Source organism: Equus caballus, chromosome 13 (genome assembly GCF_041296265.1).
Source record: "Equus caballus isolate H_3958 breed thoroughbred chromosome 13, TB-T2T, whole genome shotgun sequence".
NCBI classification, from domain to species: Eukaryota; Metazoa; Chordata; class Mammalia; order Perissodactyla; family Equidae; genus Equus; species Equus caballus.
Genome location: NC_091696.1, coordinates 12,190,613 through 12,210,801, shown reverse-complemented (window position 1 = coordinate 12,210,801; position 20,189 = coordinate 12,190,613). Strand labels below are relative to the sequence as shown.

Genomic DNA, 20,189 nt, shown 5'->3' with positions numbered 1-20,189 from the left:
GTCTGCCTTGTTCTCAATGGGACCTCTCATTAGCTTGCCAACATGTTCCCTCTGCTTGAGAACAAGCTGTAATGAGACCTGCTCGTCTCTATGCCCATGACTTCACAAACCTCCTGGGCCTGGATGCTGTGCACAAAGGCTCCCCTCTCATCCAGAGGCTTCTCTGACTTGGCCCCTGTACCACCCACATGCCCTTAGGACTGTGATACATGCAGAGTGGGCCCCTGTTCATGCCTGTGACTGGGGATTTTTACCGTTTCTGTCCCTCCGTGCTTTATGACACCTCTCTGTCTAGACTTGAAGCTCACGATCAACCATCCCTTGATTCAGACCATATTTTCCTCCTTAGAGAGAAACAGGACAGTCTGCTCCTCCTCCTGGCCTTTAGAATTGTTATGGGGCCTCTGCTCCCAGTGGGCCTTTCATCAGTGGGATCCATGACTAAAGCAACAGTTATCACACCTGGGGGCTTTAGAAAATCCTACTGCCCAGGCCCTGTGCCACAGAGCTTCCGTAGGAACTGATCTGGGGGGCAGAGGCGGGTAGGGATCTCCAGGTGATTTGGACACGCAGCCGGGCAAGAAGCCCTGGACTCAGTGTCACAAGGGATTCGACACCAACGCTGAACAGCATTCAGCTGAAAGCTTCGGCATCTGCAAGCCGGGTGAGGGGAAGCACCTGCAGATCCGGCGCAGCTGATCAGAGTGGGCTCCTCCAGCTGCCTCAGGGCCTCTTGTACCACCTGCTCCGCAGCTTTCCTCGACTGCAACAGCAGCATTTTTCGTTGGTCCTTTGCGAGCTGACCCATAGATTCCTAGAAACGGTCCAGGGAGGTAAGAGTCTGCCATAGATCTCATAATCAGCCTCCGAGCAGCAGCCACTTGTGACACAGCTGGGATTCCTGATATCTTAGCCCAAGCCAGTTAGCTTGACACAGAGAAGAACTCTTTAACTTTGTCCACAGGCTCGTGCCACTGAGCAGAGGAGGCTATGAGAATGGACCACTGCAACCAGTTCTCCTTTCTAGGCGAGAGATGCATCCCGTCTCATAGGAAAGAGAGAGCGAGCTTTGCTTTCCCTCATCTGCTCTGTGGGTGACACAGGGCATGCTGGCATTAGGAGCTGTGCTGACAGAATGCCTTCACAGTCATGCCAGAGGCCCCAAGGGCCTTTCAAGCCCCCTGCCTCCATGAATACACCACTGAGGCCCATGGGTGTGAAGTCCAACTTGGTCAACCCAAGCGGGTGTCCGTTACTTGCCTGTGTGCTGGACAGTTTGAGCTGGGTGTCTTCCAACTGTTTCTGAAGAACAGATAATTCCTCCTCTCGATGAGCCATGGTGTTCAGCAAGCTGTCTCGCTCCTTCTCTAGTTCGGCGATCTGGGTTGCCCATTTTTCTTCTGACTGCAAAGGAGACCATGTGGGAAGAGGGAGTTGCTGGGAGAATTAAACTGTCCCCTTTCCAGAAGTCCAAACCCACCACAAGGCCACAAGGAACAGGAGGTGATATCTCTTTACTCTGCCACTTCCATTCTCCTGAGAACACACTGATCACAGATGGGACCAGCTTGGTCATATACTAGATGGTGATGGATGCTGGGTGACAGCAATCCCAAAGCTAGAGGGGAAAGCAAGAAGAAGGAATAGAAAGGAGGAGATGCTCACCTGGGCAGAAGTTTCCAGGCTGCCCTGGACAATGTGGAGTTCCTGTTTGCTGGTGGCAAGTTCTTGCTTCAAGTTCTCTAGTACTTCTGTCTGTTCTTGAGTCTGAAAGAGAAGAAAAACAGGAACACTCGGATCTGGGTGGTGGTTACAAGGGATAAACATATGTAAAAATCCCCAAGCTATAAATGTGAGATGTGTGTACTCTTTTGTATGCAAGTTTTGCCTCAACAAAAAGTGTGTGGGGAGAGGTGATGTCAGCGACATAGTGGAGTGAGCTCACCCGGGACTCTCTCCCCTCCAAACTACAACCAAAAACGAACAACTGAATTTCAACCAATAATTCTAATAATATGAGATCGTCGGAGACCCACAGCAGCCAAACGACAGAGGGCAGAGAGGTTGGAGCTGCCCTCAGAGGAGCTGGAACGGGGTAAGAGAGAACTTTGCTCCCTCCCCTAGAGACTGGGATCACTGCTGCGGGTGAGGGAAGGAGTGGGGCAGGGGCCGCATGTCTGCGGACTTGTCCAGGACTCCCACAGACCAGTGCAGCGGAAACCCTCTAACGGGGGAAAGCTTCTGCCCTGGGGGGACCTCATCAAGCCAGGGCCCCAGGAAACCAGACAGCGAGAGCTGATCAGAATCCAGGTCTGCGTGTGAGAGAAAGTGCCCCTCCTCCCCCAATCCATGCTGTGCACTGCCATCATCACGGCTGAAGGCAGAGGGCTCAGAAGGCACAGCTCTCGACCCCCATCTAGTGGCGACAGGCTGTAACTGCAACTGAATAATAGCATCATGCGCAAAAACCGCTCCTCTACCATCCAGCAATTCATAAAAGCTCCAGTCCACAAGGAAAACAATAAAAACACAGAAGTATGTCCTGAGGACTTGGAAATAGGTAAAGTAAGTGAAGATGAGTTCAAAATAGCTATCATCAAAATATTCAATGAGGTAAAGGGAAATATAGAGAAACAAGTCAACGAGTTCTGGAGTTACTTCACAAAAGAGATTGAAATCGTAAAGAAGAATCAATCAGAAATACTAGAGATGAAAAATACAACGGATCAGATAAAACAGAATACGGGTTCCCTGAATGCCCGTGTAGACACCATAGAGGAGAAAATTAGCATAATCGAAGACAGACAGGCTCAACGGCTCCAGACAGAGGAAGAAAGAGAACTAAGAATTTAAAAAAATGAAGAAAATCTCTGAGAAATAGCAGATTCAATGAGGAAATCCAATTTAAGATTATCGGAATCCCTGAGGGCGTGGAAAAGGAACAGAAAGAGTGCTCAAAGAAATAATAGAAGAAAATTTCCTAAATCTAGGGATTGAGGGAGAAATGTGTGTGGAGGAAGCCTTCAGATCTCCTCGATTTGTCAATGTAAAAAGACCTACTGTAAGGCATATAGTAGTAAAAGTGGCAAAAATGAATGACAAAGAAAGAATACTCAGGGCAGCAAAGCAGAAGAAAAAAACCTACAAAGGAACCCCTATCAGACTTTCAGCGGATTTCCCTACAGAAACCTTACAAGCTAGGAGAGAATGGAATGACAAATTCAAAACTTTAAAGGATAAAAATCTTCAGCCAAGAGTACTCTATCCAGCAAAAATATCCTTCAGATATGAGGGAGAAATTAAATCTTTTCCAGACAAACAAAATCTAAGGGACTTTGTAACCAAAAACCTCCACTACAAGAAATCCTCAAGAAGATTCTCATACCTGAAAAAAGAAAAAAAGGGAGAAAGGGGGCACAAATCACAGAGTAGAGAGACAAATAGATAGAATCAGAATAGGATAGAAAATGTTCGACTATAGCATTAGGATAAAGGGAAGGAAACCACCAAAGCAAAGACGATCTTATCACTCTAACCACAAACTCACAACACAAGTTGGAATAAGAGATGAAAATAATACTCTAGGAGGGGAAGATGAAAAGGACTAAATAAGTCTAGGCCAAGGAAGTAAGAGACCACCAGAAAATGGACTATACTATACACGAGATTCTGAATACAAACTTCAGGGTTGCCACTAAACTAAAAAACAGAACAGAGACACAAAACACAAATAAGGAAAAATCTAAGAAACCCAGCATAAGAAATTTCAGAAGTCAATGGGTAGGCTAAAACACACAGGACGAGAAACAAAGGTAATGCAGGAAAACCAGATAACAAGTGACAGAATGAGAGCATTAAGCCCTCATGCATCAATAATCACCCTCAATGTAAATGGATTGAACTCTCCGATAAAAAGACACAGAGGGGCAAAATGGATTAAAGAACAAGATCCAACAATTTGTTGCCTCCAGGAAACACACCTCAGACCCAAGGACAAACACAGGCTCAGAGTGAAGGGGTGGAAGATAATACTCCAAGCTAATAGCAAACAAAAGAAAGCAGGTGTCGCAATACTTATATCAGACAAAACAGATTTCAAAATAAGGCAGGTAAAGAGAGACACAGTGGGACAATATGTAATGATCAAAGGGACACTTCATCAAGAAGAAATAACGCTTATAAATATCTATGCACCAAACACAGGAGCACCAAAGTTCATAAAGCAACTATTAACAAACATAAAAGAAGATATCAAAAACAACACAATAATAGTAGGGGACCTCAACACCCCACTCACATCCATGGACAGATCATCCAGACAGAAAATCAACAAGGAAACAGTGGAGCTAAATGAAAAGCTAAAACAATTGGACTTAATGGACATATATAGAACACTCCATCCAAAAACAGCAGAATACACATTCTTCTCAAACATGCATGGAACATTCTCAAGGATAGACCTTGTTGGGAAACAAGGCAAGCCTCTACTAATTTAAAAAAATCAAAATAATAACAAGCATTTTCTCCGATCATAATGCTATAAAGCTAGAAATTAATTACAAGAAAAAAGCTGAGAAAGGCACAAGGATGTGGAGACTAAACAATATGCTATTGAACAAGCAATGGATCACTGAAGAAATTAAAGAAGAAATCCAAAAATACCTGGAGACAGATGAAAATGATAACATGCCATACCAACTCATATGGGATACAGCAAAAGCTGTATTCAGAGGTAAATTCATCACAATACAGACACATCTTACCAAACAAGAAAAATCCCAGATAAGCAATCTTAAACTACACCTAACTGAATTGGAGAAAGAAGAACAAACAAAGCCCAAAGTCAGCAGAAGGAGAGAAATAATACAAATCAGAGCAGAAATAAATGCTATTGAAACGAAAAAGGCAGTAGAAAGGATCAATGAAACAAAGAGCTGGTTCTTTGAGAAGAAAAATAAAATTGACAAACCCCTACCAGACTTAGAAAGAAAAAAAGGGAGAAAGCTCAAACAAACAAAATCAGAAATGAAAGAGGAGAAATAACAACAGACTCCGCAGAAATACAACGGATTCTAAGAGAATACTACGAAAAACTATATGCCAACAAAATGGATAACCCAGAGGAAATGGATAAATTCTTGGACTCCTACAATCTCCCAAAGCTCACTCAAGAAGCAGCAGACCATTTGAACAGACCAATCATAAGGAAAGAGACTGAAACAGCAATCAAAAGCATCCCAAAGAATAAAACCCCAGGACCAGATGGCTTTCCTGGGGAATTCTACCAAACTTTCAGAGAGGATTTAATACCTATCCTTTTCAAGCTATTCCAAAAAATTAGGGAGGATGGAACACTTCTTAACACATTCTATGAGGCCAACATCACGTGATACCAAAGCCTGACAAGGACAGCACGAAAAAGGAGAACTACAGGCCAATATCACTGATGAACGTAGATGCAAAGATTCTCAACAAAATTTTGGCAACCCGAATTCAGCAATTCATCAAAAGGATCATACAGCATGATCAAGTGGGATTCATACCAGGGACACAGGGATGGTTCAACATCCACAAATCAATCAACATGATACACCACATCAACAAACTGAGGAATAAAAACCACATGATCATCTCAATAGATGCAGAGAAAGCATTTGACAAGATCCAACAGCCATTTATGATAAAAACTCTGAACAAAATGGGCATAGAAGGAAACTACCTCAACATAATAAAGGCCATATATGACAAACCCATAGCCAACATCATACTCAATGGGCAAAAACTGAGCACCATCCCCCTGAAAACAGGGACGAGACAAGGATGCCCTCTATCACCACTCTTATTCAACATAGTACTGGAGGTCCTGGCCAGAGCAATCAGGCAAGAAAAAGGAATAAAAGGAATCCAAATAGGGAGGGAAGAGGTGAAACTCTTACTGTTTGCAGATGACATGATCTTATATATAGAAAACCCCAAAGAATCCATTGGAAAACTTTTAGAAGTAATCAACAACTACAGCAAAGTTGCAGGGTATAAAATCAATTTGCATAAATCAGTAGCATTTCTATACTCTAATAACAAGCTAACAGAAAAAGAACCCAAGAACACAATACCATTCACAATCGCAATAAAAAGAATAAAATACCTCAGGGTGAATTTAACTAAGGAAGTGAAAGACCTATACAACGAAAATTACAAGGCTTTTCTGAAAGAAATGGATGACAACATAAAGAGATGGAAAGACATTCCATGCACATGGATTGGAAGAATAAATATAGTTAAAATGTCCATTCTACATAAAGCAATCTACAGATTCAATGCCATCCCAATCAGAATCCCAATGACATTCTTTACGGAGATAGAACTAAGAATCCTAAAATTCATATGGGGCAACAAAAGACCCCGAATTGCTAAAACAATCCTGAGAAAAAAGAACAAAGCTGGAGGCATCACAATCCCTGATTTCAAAACATACTAGAAAGCTACAGTAATCAAAACAGCATGGTACTGGTACAAAAACGGGTGCACAGATCAATGGAACAGAATTGAAAGCCCAGAAATAAAACCACACATCTCTGGACAGCTGATCTTCAACAAAGGAGCTGAGGGCATACAATGGAGAAAAGAAAGTCTTTTCAGCAAATGGTGCTGGGAAAACTGGAAAGCCACAGGTAAAAGAATGAACATTGACCATTCTTTCTCATCATTCACCAAAATAAACTCAAAATGGATCAAAGACCTAAAGGTGAGACCATAAGCCTTCTAGAAGAAAATGCAGGCAGTACACTCTTTGACATCAGTATTAAAAGGATCTTTTTGGACACCATGTCTTCTCAGACAAGGGAAACAATAGAAAGAATAAACAAATGGGACTTCATCAGACTAAAGAGCTTCTTCAAGGCAAAGGAAAACAGGATTGAAACAAAAAAACAACCCACTAAATGGGAAAAAATATTTGCAAGTCATACATCTGACAAAGGCTTAATATCCATAATATATAAAGAACTCACACAACTCAACAAAAAAAATTAAACAACCCGATCAAAAATGGGCAGGAGACATGAACAGACATTTCTCCAAAGAAGATATATGGATGGCCAATAGGCACATGAAAAGATGTTCATCATCGCTGATCATGAGGGAAATGCAAATCAAAACTACACTAAGATATCACCCTACACCCATTAGAACGGCAAAAATAACCAAAACTAATAGTAACAAATGTTGGAGAGGTTGTGGAGAAAAAGGAACCCTCATACACTGCTGGTGGGAATGCAAACTGCTGCAGCCACTATGGAAAACAGTATGGAGATTCCTCAAAAAATTAAAAATAGAACTACCATACGACCCACCTATCCCACTACTGGGTATCTATCGAAAGAGCTTGAAGTCAGCAATTCCAAAAGTCTCATGCACCCCAATGTTTATTGCAGCATTATTTACAATAGCCAAGATGTGGAAGCAACCTAAGTGCCCATCAACTGATGATTGGATAAAGAAAATGTGGTATATATACACAATGGAATACTACTCAGCCATAAAAAAGAACAAAATCATCCCATTTGCAACAACATGGATGGACCTTGAGGGAATTATGTTAAGTGAAATAAGCCAGATAGAGAAGGACAATCTCTGTATGACTCCACTCATATGAGGAATTTAAACATGTGGACAAAGAGAACAGATTAGTGGCTACCAGGGGAAAGGTGGGGTAGGGGGTGGGTACAATGGGTGAAGGGGTGCACCTACAACACAACTGACAGACAATAATGTACAACTGAAATTTCACAAGATTATAACTTATCATTAACTCAATAAAAATTTTAAAAAAAGTGTGTATGGGCAGGTGAGAACCCAGAGTATACCAAAATTTTTTCTCCTGGCTAAGTGGAACGTCACGAGGGGAACTGTAGCATTTCCCAAATGTCATGCTTGAGCCCACAATACTAATTAAAGTAGAACTGGATTTGTTTGTTTTTTTAAGATTGGCACCTGAACTAACAACTGTTACCAATCTTTTCCTTTTTCTTTCTTTTCCATCTTCTCCCCAAAGTCCCCCAGCACATAGTTGTATATTCTAGTTGTGAGCACCTCTAGTTGTGCCATGTGGGACGCCGCCTCAGCGTGGCCTGATGAGTGGTGCCATGTCTGTGCCCAGGATCTGAACGGTGAAACTCTGGACCGCCAAAGCGGAGCGTGCGAACTTAACCACTCGGCCACGGGGCTGGCCCTGAACTGGATCATTAATTCAGGCTTCCAACACCTGGTGTACAGCTGAATCTCAACATCTTGAAATGATTCTCCCTTCCTTGCTAAGTGGTGTTTTTCAAAGAGTGGGTTGCAACCCATGAGTAAGAATTCACAGCTAACATTTTTAAAAAAATGAAACAGAGCAAAAAAATAGCCAAATGCATTCACATGGTAAAAATAAGTATTGTTTTGTGAAACTTTTATTTCCGTTAGGTAGATGTATTTTTTACTTTGGGTCACAGAAAAGTGTGCAAACCACTACTCTAAGTGTAAGGCATTCAGTTTTATCCACCTGACGTTTCTTCCTCCACCTTCACCTGCCTGTCCACCCCACCCCAACACACGTGTGTTCTCCTGGCGATAAGTCTTTGTCAGTGTTCATCCCGCTCTCTGATATCCATGTGCTTTGAATTCTTCAGATTCTCCTCGAGATTCACCCTTGGAAAGCCTTTGCTGATGAACCCCCCTCGACTCGGGGCCCTTCAGCACTTTATGCCTCTGACCGTGTGTGCGCTGGGAACCACGTTGTGTCCTACAGGGCCTCTTGCAGCCCTCTCACAGGCTCTAACCCACAGAGCTGCTGTGGAGCAGACGAAAGGTCTTTCAATCTGTGAGGTGCCCAAGGTCCACCTCCCTCATTCTCCACATACCTCTCCTTCCACTCACCTTCCGCTGGGCCTGCTCACTCAGGCGCTGGAAGGAATCCTCTAGCTCTTTCTTCTCTCGTTCCAGATCCACCTGGGCTTGTCTGGCCACAGACACCTGTTTGGTCACCTCTGCATTCTGTAAGGGAAGAACAGTGCCTTGAACCGGCTCATCTCAGGCTTACAGGACATCTTCCTTCTAGAACAAATGACAGCATTCAGACCGTGAGTGTCCTAGAATTGGACATAGAATCACTCTCCCACCCAGCAGGAAGTCAGAACAAAGCTGTCATCTTCAGACACTCGACTCTCAAGTATTTACAAGAATAATAAAGCTGAGGGATAACGCAAGCAGGGTGGGCATCTAGGGTGGAGCTCGAGAGATGGGAGGCAAGGGAGCCTGAAGAGCTGTGGTTCCCAAGAAATGGTGGTGACCCATTAGAAGCTGGTAGAGGCACTGGACTTGGAGAAGCCACGAGGCCTGAGCTGCTCTCTCCCCTGTTGTGCGGGCTCTGCGTGCAGCAAGGGGGCGCTCGAGGGTCCTACCTTGCGCAGCAGGTCAGCGTGGCTCTGCACCAGCTCGCTGTACTTTTCCTTGAGCTTGCTGTACCGCTGTTCATTGGCTTGGGCTTTCCCTGTATCGTCAAGGGCTAGGTGAGGAGCCCACCCTTGCTGGGACCCTCCGCCCGCCTTCCAATAAGCCTGGGTCCCTGGAAGATCCTCCTTTCTTTTCACAAATGCATACACCTTCTCCCTCAAAAAATCCTACTTCAACTCCTCTGGGAAGTGTTCTTGAATAAAGAATTCACCTGATTCAAACACTCACTGACTCGTGCCTCCTGAGCACTCACACCTGGCATTTACTGTACCAGGCCATCACTCCTCGGAGATCCACTCCCCCGGGCAGGCACCCCATCACCATCTTCTTCAGTGTTGCCCATCCCCGCACCTCACATGGGCTCTCCACTTGCGGGACTCCAATCCGCCCTCTGACTAGTGACAAGAGTTGGCATTCCTGACAGCTCTTCCGGGCAGAGGCAAGCCTGGGGCTCGGCCGCCCAGCCTCATCCTTCATCCTGAGTCAGCTAGACTGCACTCTGGACCCCCACCCTCATGCCCACACCCCCTGGCCTCTCACTCTCGATTTCTGTCAGGCTCCGCTGAGCCTTCTCTGTGTCTTCTCGCTTCTTCTTGAGCTCGTCCAGCTCCGCCCGCAGGAACTCGCTGTCGTCGGCTGCCTGCTGCCGCAGGTGCTGCTGCTCAGCCAGCTCAGCCTCCAGCTCGCTGATGCGGCCCTTCAGCTGCAGCACGGCCCGCTGGCTCTGTGGGAGGGACGTATGTAATGCGTCCGCTCGCCGCATGCCTGGTCGGCTGTGCTGGGCAGGAGAAGCAGGTTCCACCACGTTTCCAGCACTGACCAAATACCTCAGTTTTCCTAACAAGTGCACTCCCAAGGCCTCATGAGAGTTGAGCCTTCTGGTCATACAAGCTACCCAGCCAAGAACAACAGGGGATGACAGCAGGGGAACTCTGGTCCTGTTAGAGTGGCCTGGGAGCAGCGAAGGATGAGCTGGAATGAGGAGGGAGAGGATGTCCACCTGCCCCCGTGAGTACCACCTCTGATCAGCCATGGGTCTGAGGGGCAGGCGCATTTACAGCACCAGACATGGCCAACAGCCGTTTCAGATCAAACCTTATTGCCATGTGAGAAGCACAGGCCTTTCTCACCATGGCGTCACAGCCAGTAGGTGATCATGGTGATCTCTGAGGATCACAGGGACAGGGGAGCTTGGCTTAAATGGCATTCTCAAGGCAAGTACAATGGAAATGCATTACAGTCCAGACCACGGGAAGACCAGGTGCTTCTGGCTTTGGCATTTCTACTCATGAACTCCCCCTTAAGATGCAGTCCAACAAGCATCTATGTGAAGCAAATTTAATACGAAAATCTGTCATGTAGTGGGGAAGCCAAGGAATACACTAGAGCCCGACTCGCACCTCAGTCTTCAGGTTCTCCAGCTGTGCTTTCAGCCCACTGAGCTCTCTGTACAGCTGCTCGATTAAGTGATCCCTAGGGACAGAAGAACAAGTTTGCTTCCACCTCCTTCTAAACGCGAACTGGGAGATCAGGGGAGGAAGTTAAAAGCTGGTGTTAATTTGGGGACAATTCTTTGAACTTCTGTAAATTATACCCTAAGACTATCAGTGTTACCAGATACTCATCTGACACTCACGGGTCCTCAGTTATTTCCGCCTCATTTGATTTTCCTCTGGGATTGAAGGGGCCAATATCTGAGGGTCGACCTTTATCTAAGAGCCCAAGCATCATTAAGAGTCGCTCTCTGGTTAGGTGTTGGGAGACAGATCATGGCTTAACTTAATTTCTGCACCATCTGCTTTACCCCAGCTTGGACTCACTTCTCATCCTTGTTCACACCGTTTTGACTGTTGAAATTGAAGGGATCACTGCTGAACGAGCTGCCAAAGATGTCATCAAACTTGTTGTCAAATAAATTCTGTGGTGACCGAAAAAGATTGAGAACAAAGTTAGAGATGCAGAGAATTCTGTGTGGGGGGTCAAATGAGTGACAAGGAAGAATGGACCCTTCCTTAATTCCATTCAAACCCATTTATGGTTCCTCCTAGGGACCACGGGGCAGGGTGCTCAGTCTAGGTTACTGCTTATGTTAGAAGGAGGCGGAATCTGGCTCCAGCCAATGAGACTCGGCCAGAGCCTCTCCCGTCCTCTCCTCTGCACTTGGGGGCAACAGGAAGGGCCAGGTTTCTCTCCTAAGTGGTCCTCACCTGCTGGGAGGCATCCATGTCCATGAGGTCATCCTTCTCTAAGACGGGCTCGCTGTCAGGGGACGAGGCCTCGGCTGGGATTACCACCACAGGGCTGATGTGTTCTGATAGGGCAGAGGCTCGTAGGAAGTTGGGTGGGTTCTGAAGAGGGAAGACACAACCTCAAACCATGCTTACCTGCTGGGCTTGCCAGCCTGGATGCAGCAGCTCCCAGGGTGCAGCTGGGCGCGCTTACCTCAGGCAGCTGCGGGATCTGAATGAGCCGCTTGAAGTACTGTAGGTTGCTGGAGCGGTAGAAGAGGTCTTTCAACCTAGGGATGGAGAAGGGCCTGAGGGGTGCTGGGAGACTTCACCAGCCCCATGGAGGGGACAGTGCAGCCACCTGGCTTTCCTACTGCCTGCCCAGCCCAAAGGCACAGGCTGTCAAGGAGATGGCCTCCACGGCACCGGGCTTCAATTGTGATGCTACAAAGAAAGACGGTTTACAGCCAGTCCCCACTTATCTGGTGGTGAGGAAAGAGTAATTCAAACTGCAAAACCCTTTGGATGAGTAGATAACCCAAAAACTAATTTCTGTCTCACTGTAGAATATACGGTATTGTTTGGCAGATGTATCTTCCTAGGAATGTTTGGCTTAGAGTGACATGAAAATAAATTTACTTTCCCTGAGGACAAACCAACTAACCATAGCAAAAGGGAAGGAAACTTAATTATTAAGGTAGATCTCCTTTTAATTAATTCCCTTTGTTTTAGAGCTTTGTTCTCTCTCCAATTAGACTACAGTCATGTACTGCATAACGACATTTTGGACAGCAACGGACCACATGGGTTACAGTGCTCCCACGAGATTAGTGCCCTGTAGCCTAGGAGTGTAGCAGGCTATATCAGCTAGGTTTGTTAAGAACTGTCGGGGAGGAAGAAATTTCTCTGTACCCTTCTAGGTTCTTCTGGCTGATCTAAGAATTAAATTGACATGAGACAGACAAACAGGAGAAAAACAAACAAAAGTTTACTAACACGTACACATGGGAGAAACCCAGGAAATCTGAGTAACTTGCCAAAATATCTGAAACCCTCACCTTAAATACCATCCTCAGTTAAAGACAAAAGATGCTGGGGGTGGGAAGACTCAGGGACTTCAAAGGGAAGGAAGGCGATTCACAGGTAGGTGAAAAGGAGCGAATGTTTGGAAAGCAAGTGTTTGAGCACACAGAAACAGAAGGACACTGGCAGAAGCCCAACAAACAGGCTTTCCTAGCTTCCTCCCTGTGTACCACCTAGTTCACGCAATGCTAAGATGAGAGCTCGGTTCCTGAGGTAGGATTTTTTATCTGAATTCTTTTAGACAGTTAAGCGGGAGGTAAAAAACCTTTGAGTCTCTTTTTTTCCCCTTAAAAAAAGTCAGCCTAAAATAATCCTCATGTTAAAGAGACACATATTGGGGTGGCAAATTTTGTTCCCCTTCAGCACGGTCTATGATATTTGCACGACAACGAAATCACCTAACAATGCATTTCTCGGGAGGCATCCCCGTCATTAAGCGGTGCACAACCGTGTGAGCTTCTAGAGGGCAGAGACCGGGCAGGCAAAGAGGAGTGACTCAACAAGTACGCAGTGGAGAAAACACTCTGTCCTCAGATTTCCTGGGTTTCTCCCATGTGTACGTGTTAGTAAACACTGTGTCCTAATCTTGAATGAATATGCCAATGAAGAAACCAAAATCTTTTCTTATCCTCAAGTCTCTATTTTGAATCTAAATATGGAAGGCCAAGAAAACTGTGAACACAAGACGTATTTTCTGAGATGAAAGAGGATCATGGATCTCAGCACTCTCTCTGCCTCAGAGAATTTTCTCTAGCCCAGCCCAATGAACTAAACCCCTGGGGTCTCATGACAGCCCCTGGGACCCCAAGGTTAGGACTGTCCCTGTGACATCATTGCTGCTTTCCTGAAATTTGAGGACAGGGAGGCCTCAGAGAGTCACCATGTCTGCGTGGAAGAGAAAGTGAGGTGGCTACTCACGGGAGATGTTTCCATAAGCTAGAAAAAATCAAAGGAAATAAAATGACCTGGCCACACGTCCCCCTCTTTCTGGGCCGGAGCCAACAGTAATAGGCTTTACTGCTTTCATAAGCTACTGGAATTCAGCGTTCCAGGAAATCAGCTCCAGGGCCTGTCTCCTAGGATTCAATAAGTCATTTATTATAGAATAAACACACAACGCTTTCAAATGGAGCAAGGAAACCAGGAGGTTAGTACGACCCCAAACTTGTCCTCTGATTGCAGCTCGGGAACCAGCAAGGCAAGCCTAAGTTTGGGATTTGCCTTCCCTGTTGTCAAGGATGGAGAAAGTAACAGGAAACACAAGAGGGTCAAAATAGACGGGGCTAAGCCATGAGGCCCTCTCGCTTCCTCAGTTCTCCTGCCTCTCGGGCCACTCCTTCCCCTCTTCTTGGACACACTTAATTGAAAGACGAGCTGTATTTCTCTTCGAGTCACCTATTGTCTTTCCCAAATGCACCAGAATAATTTACCCCTCAGTCAGACAAGCTCTTCCTCTTCTAGACTAGATAGCTGGCTTATTAATTCATTCAAATATTTACTGAACACTCTATGCTTGACTGCTATGTATCAGACGCTAGGGATGTACTAACGGACAAGACAGTCAAACAGAAATGAAGTTGTGCTGAGAACGATGAAGGAGATAAACAGGGTGCTGTGATGGAGAACACAGCGGGGGTGCTGGAGCTCGAGGGATAGGAGATGGAGAAGGCCCCACTTAAGTAAGGTGGCCAGACACCGCCTTTGTGAGGAGGTGACCAAAGATGACCTGGAGCTGGCCAGGCTGGAAGAAGAGCCCAGGGAGAAGGAAGAGCAAGCGTGAAGGCCCTGATGAGGGAATGTGCTGGGTGCCTCCCAGGAGCAGGAAGAGGACCCCATGTGGCTGCAACAGTGAGCACTGGGGACGAGGTCAGAGATGGCAGGCAGGGGCCAGGTCTTGCAGGGCCTTGTAGACCATGGAGAAGAGCTTGGATTTTACTCTCAGTGTAATCAGAAGACAGTAAAAGGTTCTGAGCATGGATTTATGTTTTCACAAGGCTCTTCTAACTGCTGGGTGAGGACAGGATGGTAGGAGGCAGGAGTGGAAGCCCCAGGTATCCTGTCAATGTTAGAGGGTCCTGTCATGCAGCAATGGGAGCTGAAGAGATGGAGAGATGGGCGGAGCCAAGATATATTTGTAGAGCATCAACTGAACCTAGTAATGGATGGACATGCGGACGACGAACATGCTGAGCTCCAGACCTCTGGCCTAAGTGGATGGTGAGGGTATTTATTGAGAGAGAAAAGACGGGAGAAAAAGGTTTAAATTTGGGGTAGAGATGTCAAATGATAATCGAGTACGTGAGACTGGAATTCAGAGGTGAGGTTCGGCTAAAGATACATATTTGGTAGTTGTATACATATTTGGCATGCATATAGTATGAGACCAAGAGAAATTATGGAGAAGAAAAAGCAAAGAGATGAGGCCAGCCCAGTGGCGTAGTAGTTAAGTTCACACACTCTGCTGTGGTGGCCTGGGGTTTGAGGGTTCAGATCCTGGGTGCAGACCTACACACTGCTCATCAAACCATACTGTGGTAGCATCCTATATACAAAATAGAGGAAGACTGGCACAGATGTTAGCTCAGGGCCAATCTTCCTCACAAAAAACAAAAAAAGGAAAGAAAAGAAAAAAAAAACAAAGAGGATGAAACCCTGGGCATAGGGCAGGCGATAAATGAATACATGAAATCTCCTTCTTCTATGTGCTTCTATGGGATCTATTCGAGAACTGACAGCCTCCTCAGCCCCTGGAAGGTTTGCCAGCATCATAGTTATCTTCCTTCACTTTATTGCCTTTTTAAGTGCAGATACCCTCATCCCTGCATTATTTTAAAGCAAGAGCTGTTGCATGGATTAGCTGATTATAGAGCACTTTTTGGTTCGCCTTCATTTCTAACTTAAGCCACTTACTTTGTGAACTGCTCCATGAAGCGGTCCCGGTGGCCTTGCAGGGTGTCAGCTGGGAGACCTGAAATAAAGTGGAAAGGAATGAGAGGGAGAGGAGGACCAGAGGGCAGACAAGCCACAGCAGGGCTCCGGAGGGAGGGGACCACCCTTCCTGGGGCTTGTGGCCAGCCCTGTGGGGGGACACTGCTGGCCTAGAGCTGCCCCAGGGCTGGTAACCACGGGGGCCCAGCAGGACAAGCAGGGAGTCTGGGGGCGCCTATCCCTCTAATCCTTCCCTCTCCCCGAGTTTGCTCCCAGAGCGCGACCCATTCTGGGCACAGTGGGCTGGGCCTGTGTTCCTGACCACAGAAGCAGCAGCAGTAGCCTGACCAAGCAGCGGGATGGACGACGGCGGCCCTGGCGGTGTGGTTCTCTCCCAGGGGTGCGTGCACTGGGGGGGCCCAGGGTGGACGTTAGTCTGGAAGAGATCCACAGAGCCTGCCCGGGAGGATGCCTGGCAGAAGGCAAAGACTAAGGACTACGACTCGGGGATCCAGGTCCACTGCCCGCCAGATGGGCAGTGGCCTCTTAGGGCCAGCCTCCTCCCCGACAGAGTGGGGTGTCTGAGGTCTTTTCACCTCCCAGATTGTGTGATTCTGTGTATCTCAGCTACAGATCACAACTCAGCGATCTTTTTATTTTATTTATTTATTTGAGGAAGATTAGCCCTGAGCTAACTAACATCTGCCGCCAGTCCTCCTCTTTTTGCTGAAGAACACTGGCCCTGAGCTAACATCCGTGCCCGTCTTCCTCTACTTTATACATGGGACGCCTACCACAGCATGGCTTGACAAGCAGTGCATAGGTCTATACCCAGGATCCAAACCAGTGAACCCAGGGCCGCCAAAGCAGAACGTGCAAACTTAACCGCTGCACCACCAGGCCGGCCCCTGATCTTTTTATTTTTTAAATTTAAGTTTTAGTAATTTTTGAATATTCACTTGGTATAAAGAAGGAGGACACATATACAGTGTGATAATTCAAAATGGTAAAAGTGTACAGTGGATGACAATGGCACTTTACGTCAGCGATCTTTCTCTCACGAGCCCTTAACCCCAGTTCAATCACGAGAAAAACATCGGACGAACTCAAATTCTACAAATATCTGATCAGGCCCCTCAAAACTGTCAAAGTCCTCAGAAACGAGGAAAGTTCAAGAAACTGTCACAGCCAAGAGGAGCTAAGGAGACATGACGACTGAATGTAGCCTGGTTCCTGGATGCATCCGGGGACAGAAAAAGGACACTGCGTACAAACTGTGGAAATCTGAATAAAGTATGGACTTCTATACTTTAATAATAGCATATCAAAACTGGTTCATTAACGGGGCTGGCCCCGTGGCCGAGTGGTTAAGTTCGCGCGCTCCGCTGCAGGCGGCCCAGTGTTTCGTTGGTTCGAATCCTGGGCGCGGACATGGCACTGCTCATCAAACCACGCTGAGGCAGCGTCCCACATGCCACAACTAGAAGGACCCACAACAAAGAATATACAACTATGTACCAGGGGGCTTTGGGGAGAAAAAGGAAAAAAATAAAATCTTTAAAACAAACAAACAAACAAAAAACTGGTTCATTAGTTGTGACAAAATTATCATATTAATGTAAGATGTTAACAATAGGGGAAACTGGGTTCAGGGATATATGGGAACTCTCTGAACTCTTTATAACTTTTCTGTAGATCAAAAACTATTCTAAAATACAATGTTTTTTTAGAAGAGTACATACTGTGTGCAGTGTCCCCCCCACTTTTCCCCCAGGCACACAGTCGCCCCCGCAGAGGCAATCTGTGCAGGTCTTGTGAATAATTACTTGTCTCTTCTGCTAACTCGCCACCTCATAAGGAAGTGGAAATGTTCCAGCGGGCCACTGGGTTCCACGGCACCTCAGAAACAATTAGAGGTTCGTCTATTCAGAGCTTCTGAGCGACCGCCGCCTTCTTCTCTTGGGCTTGAGTCCAATCTCTGCTCCCTTCAAGCATGCCCACTGCTCCAGAGCCTTTCTAACCTTCGAACGTCGAATTCCAGCCTCCCTTCCACGAAGCCCTCCTGGATTGATCAGAGGCATGCTGCTTCCCCCGGCCTGACTAAAGAACCAGATCTACTGCTTTTCAGGGACCACAGTTCTAGAGCGTCCCTTGTCCTAGACTTCTAAGATAAAAACTTGCCAGCATCCATTCATGCTTGGATCTCTCTTGGTTTTCCGTCATCCCCATACTTTGCACGTATATGTCCTTCATGGTGGCCACCTCAGAGTGTGGCCCCGGGACCACTCCCATCAGATTCATCTAGGAAACGGTTTAATAATGCAGACCGTGAACCCGCCAGATCCACTAACAGGGACCCTGCAGGACCCACACACACCATTTCAAACAACAAGCACACGAAAGTATGAGAAGTTCTGCAAGACCAGTAGTTCCCAAACTATGCTGTGCGAAGCGTCCCAGGGGTCTGTGGCTAGGTAAGCGATGGCCCTCCATTTGCCTGAGCAGCTGTTTGATATTTTATATTTCTCCAGAAAATTCCATTTGTACAAAGAGTCTGTGATGATGAACAGTTTAGAAAGCACTGCCTTTGCTCCTGTGGTCTAGGCAATGCTGCGGTTCCTAGAATACGTGACACGCATGTCTGGAGATGAGGTAAAGCCAGCGGTGGAGGGAGGGGACCCTGGGACACCACTATGGCAAGCCAGGTGCTCACTGGGCACCCCCAAGCTGATGCCCTGCTCTTAAGATGGTCAGGAGCTCCAGGGCCTTCGAGAGAGAGTCCTGAGGAGAGCTGTATTTTTCCAGGGGCAGCCTCAGGCTGTGACCCTCCTTCTGGCCAGAAGCTCAAGGAGACGACCCGGCGCAGGGTACTCACAGGAGTGGAGTTTGAAGAGCAGCTTGACGGTGTAATCATAGAGGTGGCTGCAATCCAGTATGACCTGGATCAGCGGGGCAAGGCGGCACTGCCCAGCTGTCGTCACCGACACGGAGCGGGACATGTCCAGGGAGTTGAACACTGGGGAATAAAAGGCGGAGAGAGGCCATGGGGCTAGGAATTAAGGTGAGCGTCTTAGGGGGGCAGGAGGCAGGGGTCTACCGTCCATCGAGGGCCTATTCCATGCACACACGGTCTCACGGAATGCATTTAACCCTCACGACACTCCTCCAGGACAAGTAAAGGTGTCCCTGCCCCACAGGTGAGGAGACTGAAGGGAAGTGACCTGAAGGTGGTCGCAGAGCCACGACGTGGTGTTGCTGAGAGGTGGTGGGCTAAAGGACAGAGCCCACGTGGTCAGCAGTGGCTAGACCAGGAGCCTGCGCTCCTGATGACCAAGAGGCCCCATGAGTCCTGGACGAGTGAACCCCACTCCACCCTGTGCCCAGCCCCACGGAAGCCCAGACAGAAGGACTCACTCACAACTGGAGGAGTGCCTAGAATGAGGAGGACCCTTCCGTCCTGTCTTTGAGGAACTTCGCGGTCCCTGCTCCCAGTGTGGTCAGAAAGACAGAACGCACCATCTTTCAGAGAGTCTGATTTAATGCGGAGACGGGCTCTTGTTCAAGGGAAGCCCTCCGTTCTATGGGAATCCCAATTTCAGGGTCGAAGGGGCTGCTGAGAGAGCTAATCCAGCCCCGCTCCCTCGCATGAACTCAGTCTGATGGTAACCCGGACCCCGAGAAGCACGCCATCCGGTGCCGCAGTAGTTAACATGTGGGGAAAATAGCGCAGATTGGTCGGAACACGAAGAAGGGAGTAAGTCAGCCTCGGCTTCCTGCTGGCCTGCCACAGGGTTGCTGGGACACCAGAAGGGGGGATGTACCGGAGCCCTGGGTGGACAACTGGAGAGCCTGCGAGGGCCCAGGCAAGGGGCTGGGAGGAGGAGGAGCCATCAAGGTCAAAGGCTGACGGAGGGTCTTGGGGTGGCTGGCCAACAGAAGGCGTGCCGTGCACTCCCAGAGCGCCAGAGACCCCCTCGCAATACCCTCTGCGCCGTGCGCCCTGCTCCGAAACCAAGCAGCTAGACGCCTGGCCATGGACCCTCGGCGCACCACTGGCCAGGGCCGATTTCCTGCCTGCAGTGGCTGCCCACCGCCTCTGGGGACTCTGCACGTGGCTGGCAACTTCCCGAGGTCCCTCAGTGAGTGGGACCGCCCCGGAGCAAAGCCCAGAGCTGCTGCGCTTGGCCTTCCTTGACGGCACTAATCCCTGCTAACTGGCTTAGTCTGGCAACTGGAAAAAAATCCCAAACTGTTCTAATTAAAAGGCAGCTTTTCTTCTTGACACAAATTAAAAGCAGCTGTCACTGCAAGGCGGCCATCCCCAAGTCTACCGGCTTCGTCAGGCTCCACTCTGGCAAGCAATCACAGAGCGCTCCATCTCCCGGCCTGCCTGCTGCCTTCTAGGAATGCCCCTTGGCATCTGGCAACTTCAGTGCAGTGTGACCGTGGACAAGTTAC

The 20,189-nt window shown here is 47.4% G+C and overlaps 1 protein-coding gene across 7 annotated transcripts in view; it reads right to left on the bottom strand.

Moving 5' to 3' along the window:
* HIP1 (huntingtin interacting protein 1) overlaps positions 1-20,189 on the bottom strand; it is a 148,857-nt gene that overhangs the window by 16,480 nt on the left and 112,188 nt on the right. For all 7 annotated transcript variants that reach the window (XM_001504484.6, XM_070231707.1, XM_005598679.4 and 4 more), the window contains 12 exons: positions 18,607-18,747; positions 15,714-15,771; positions 11,935-12,010; positions 11,700-11,840; positions 11,313-11,410; positions 10,893-10,965; positions 10,033-10,216; positions 9,441-9,529; positions 8,917-9,033; positions 1,666-1,767; positions 1,261-1,404; positions 679-814 (listed from right to left, as the gene is read on the bottom strand). In XM_001504484.6, the coding sequence (XP_001504534.3) occupies positions 679-814; positions 1,261-1,404; positions 1,666-1,767; positions 8,917-9,033; positions 9,441-9,529; positions 10,033-10,216; positions 10,893-10,965; positions 11,313-11,410; positions 11,700-11,840; positions 11,935-12,010; positions 15,714-15,771; positions 18,607-18,747 (1,359 nt within the window). The remainder of the gene's footprint in view (positions 1-678; positions 815-1,260; positions 1,405-1,665; positions 1,768-8,916; positions 9,034-9,440; positions 9,530-10,032; positions 10,217-10,892; positions 10,966-11,312; positions 11,411-11,699; positions 11,841-11,934; positions 12,011-15,713; positions 15,772-18,606; positions 18,748-20,189) is intronic.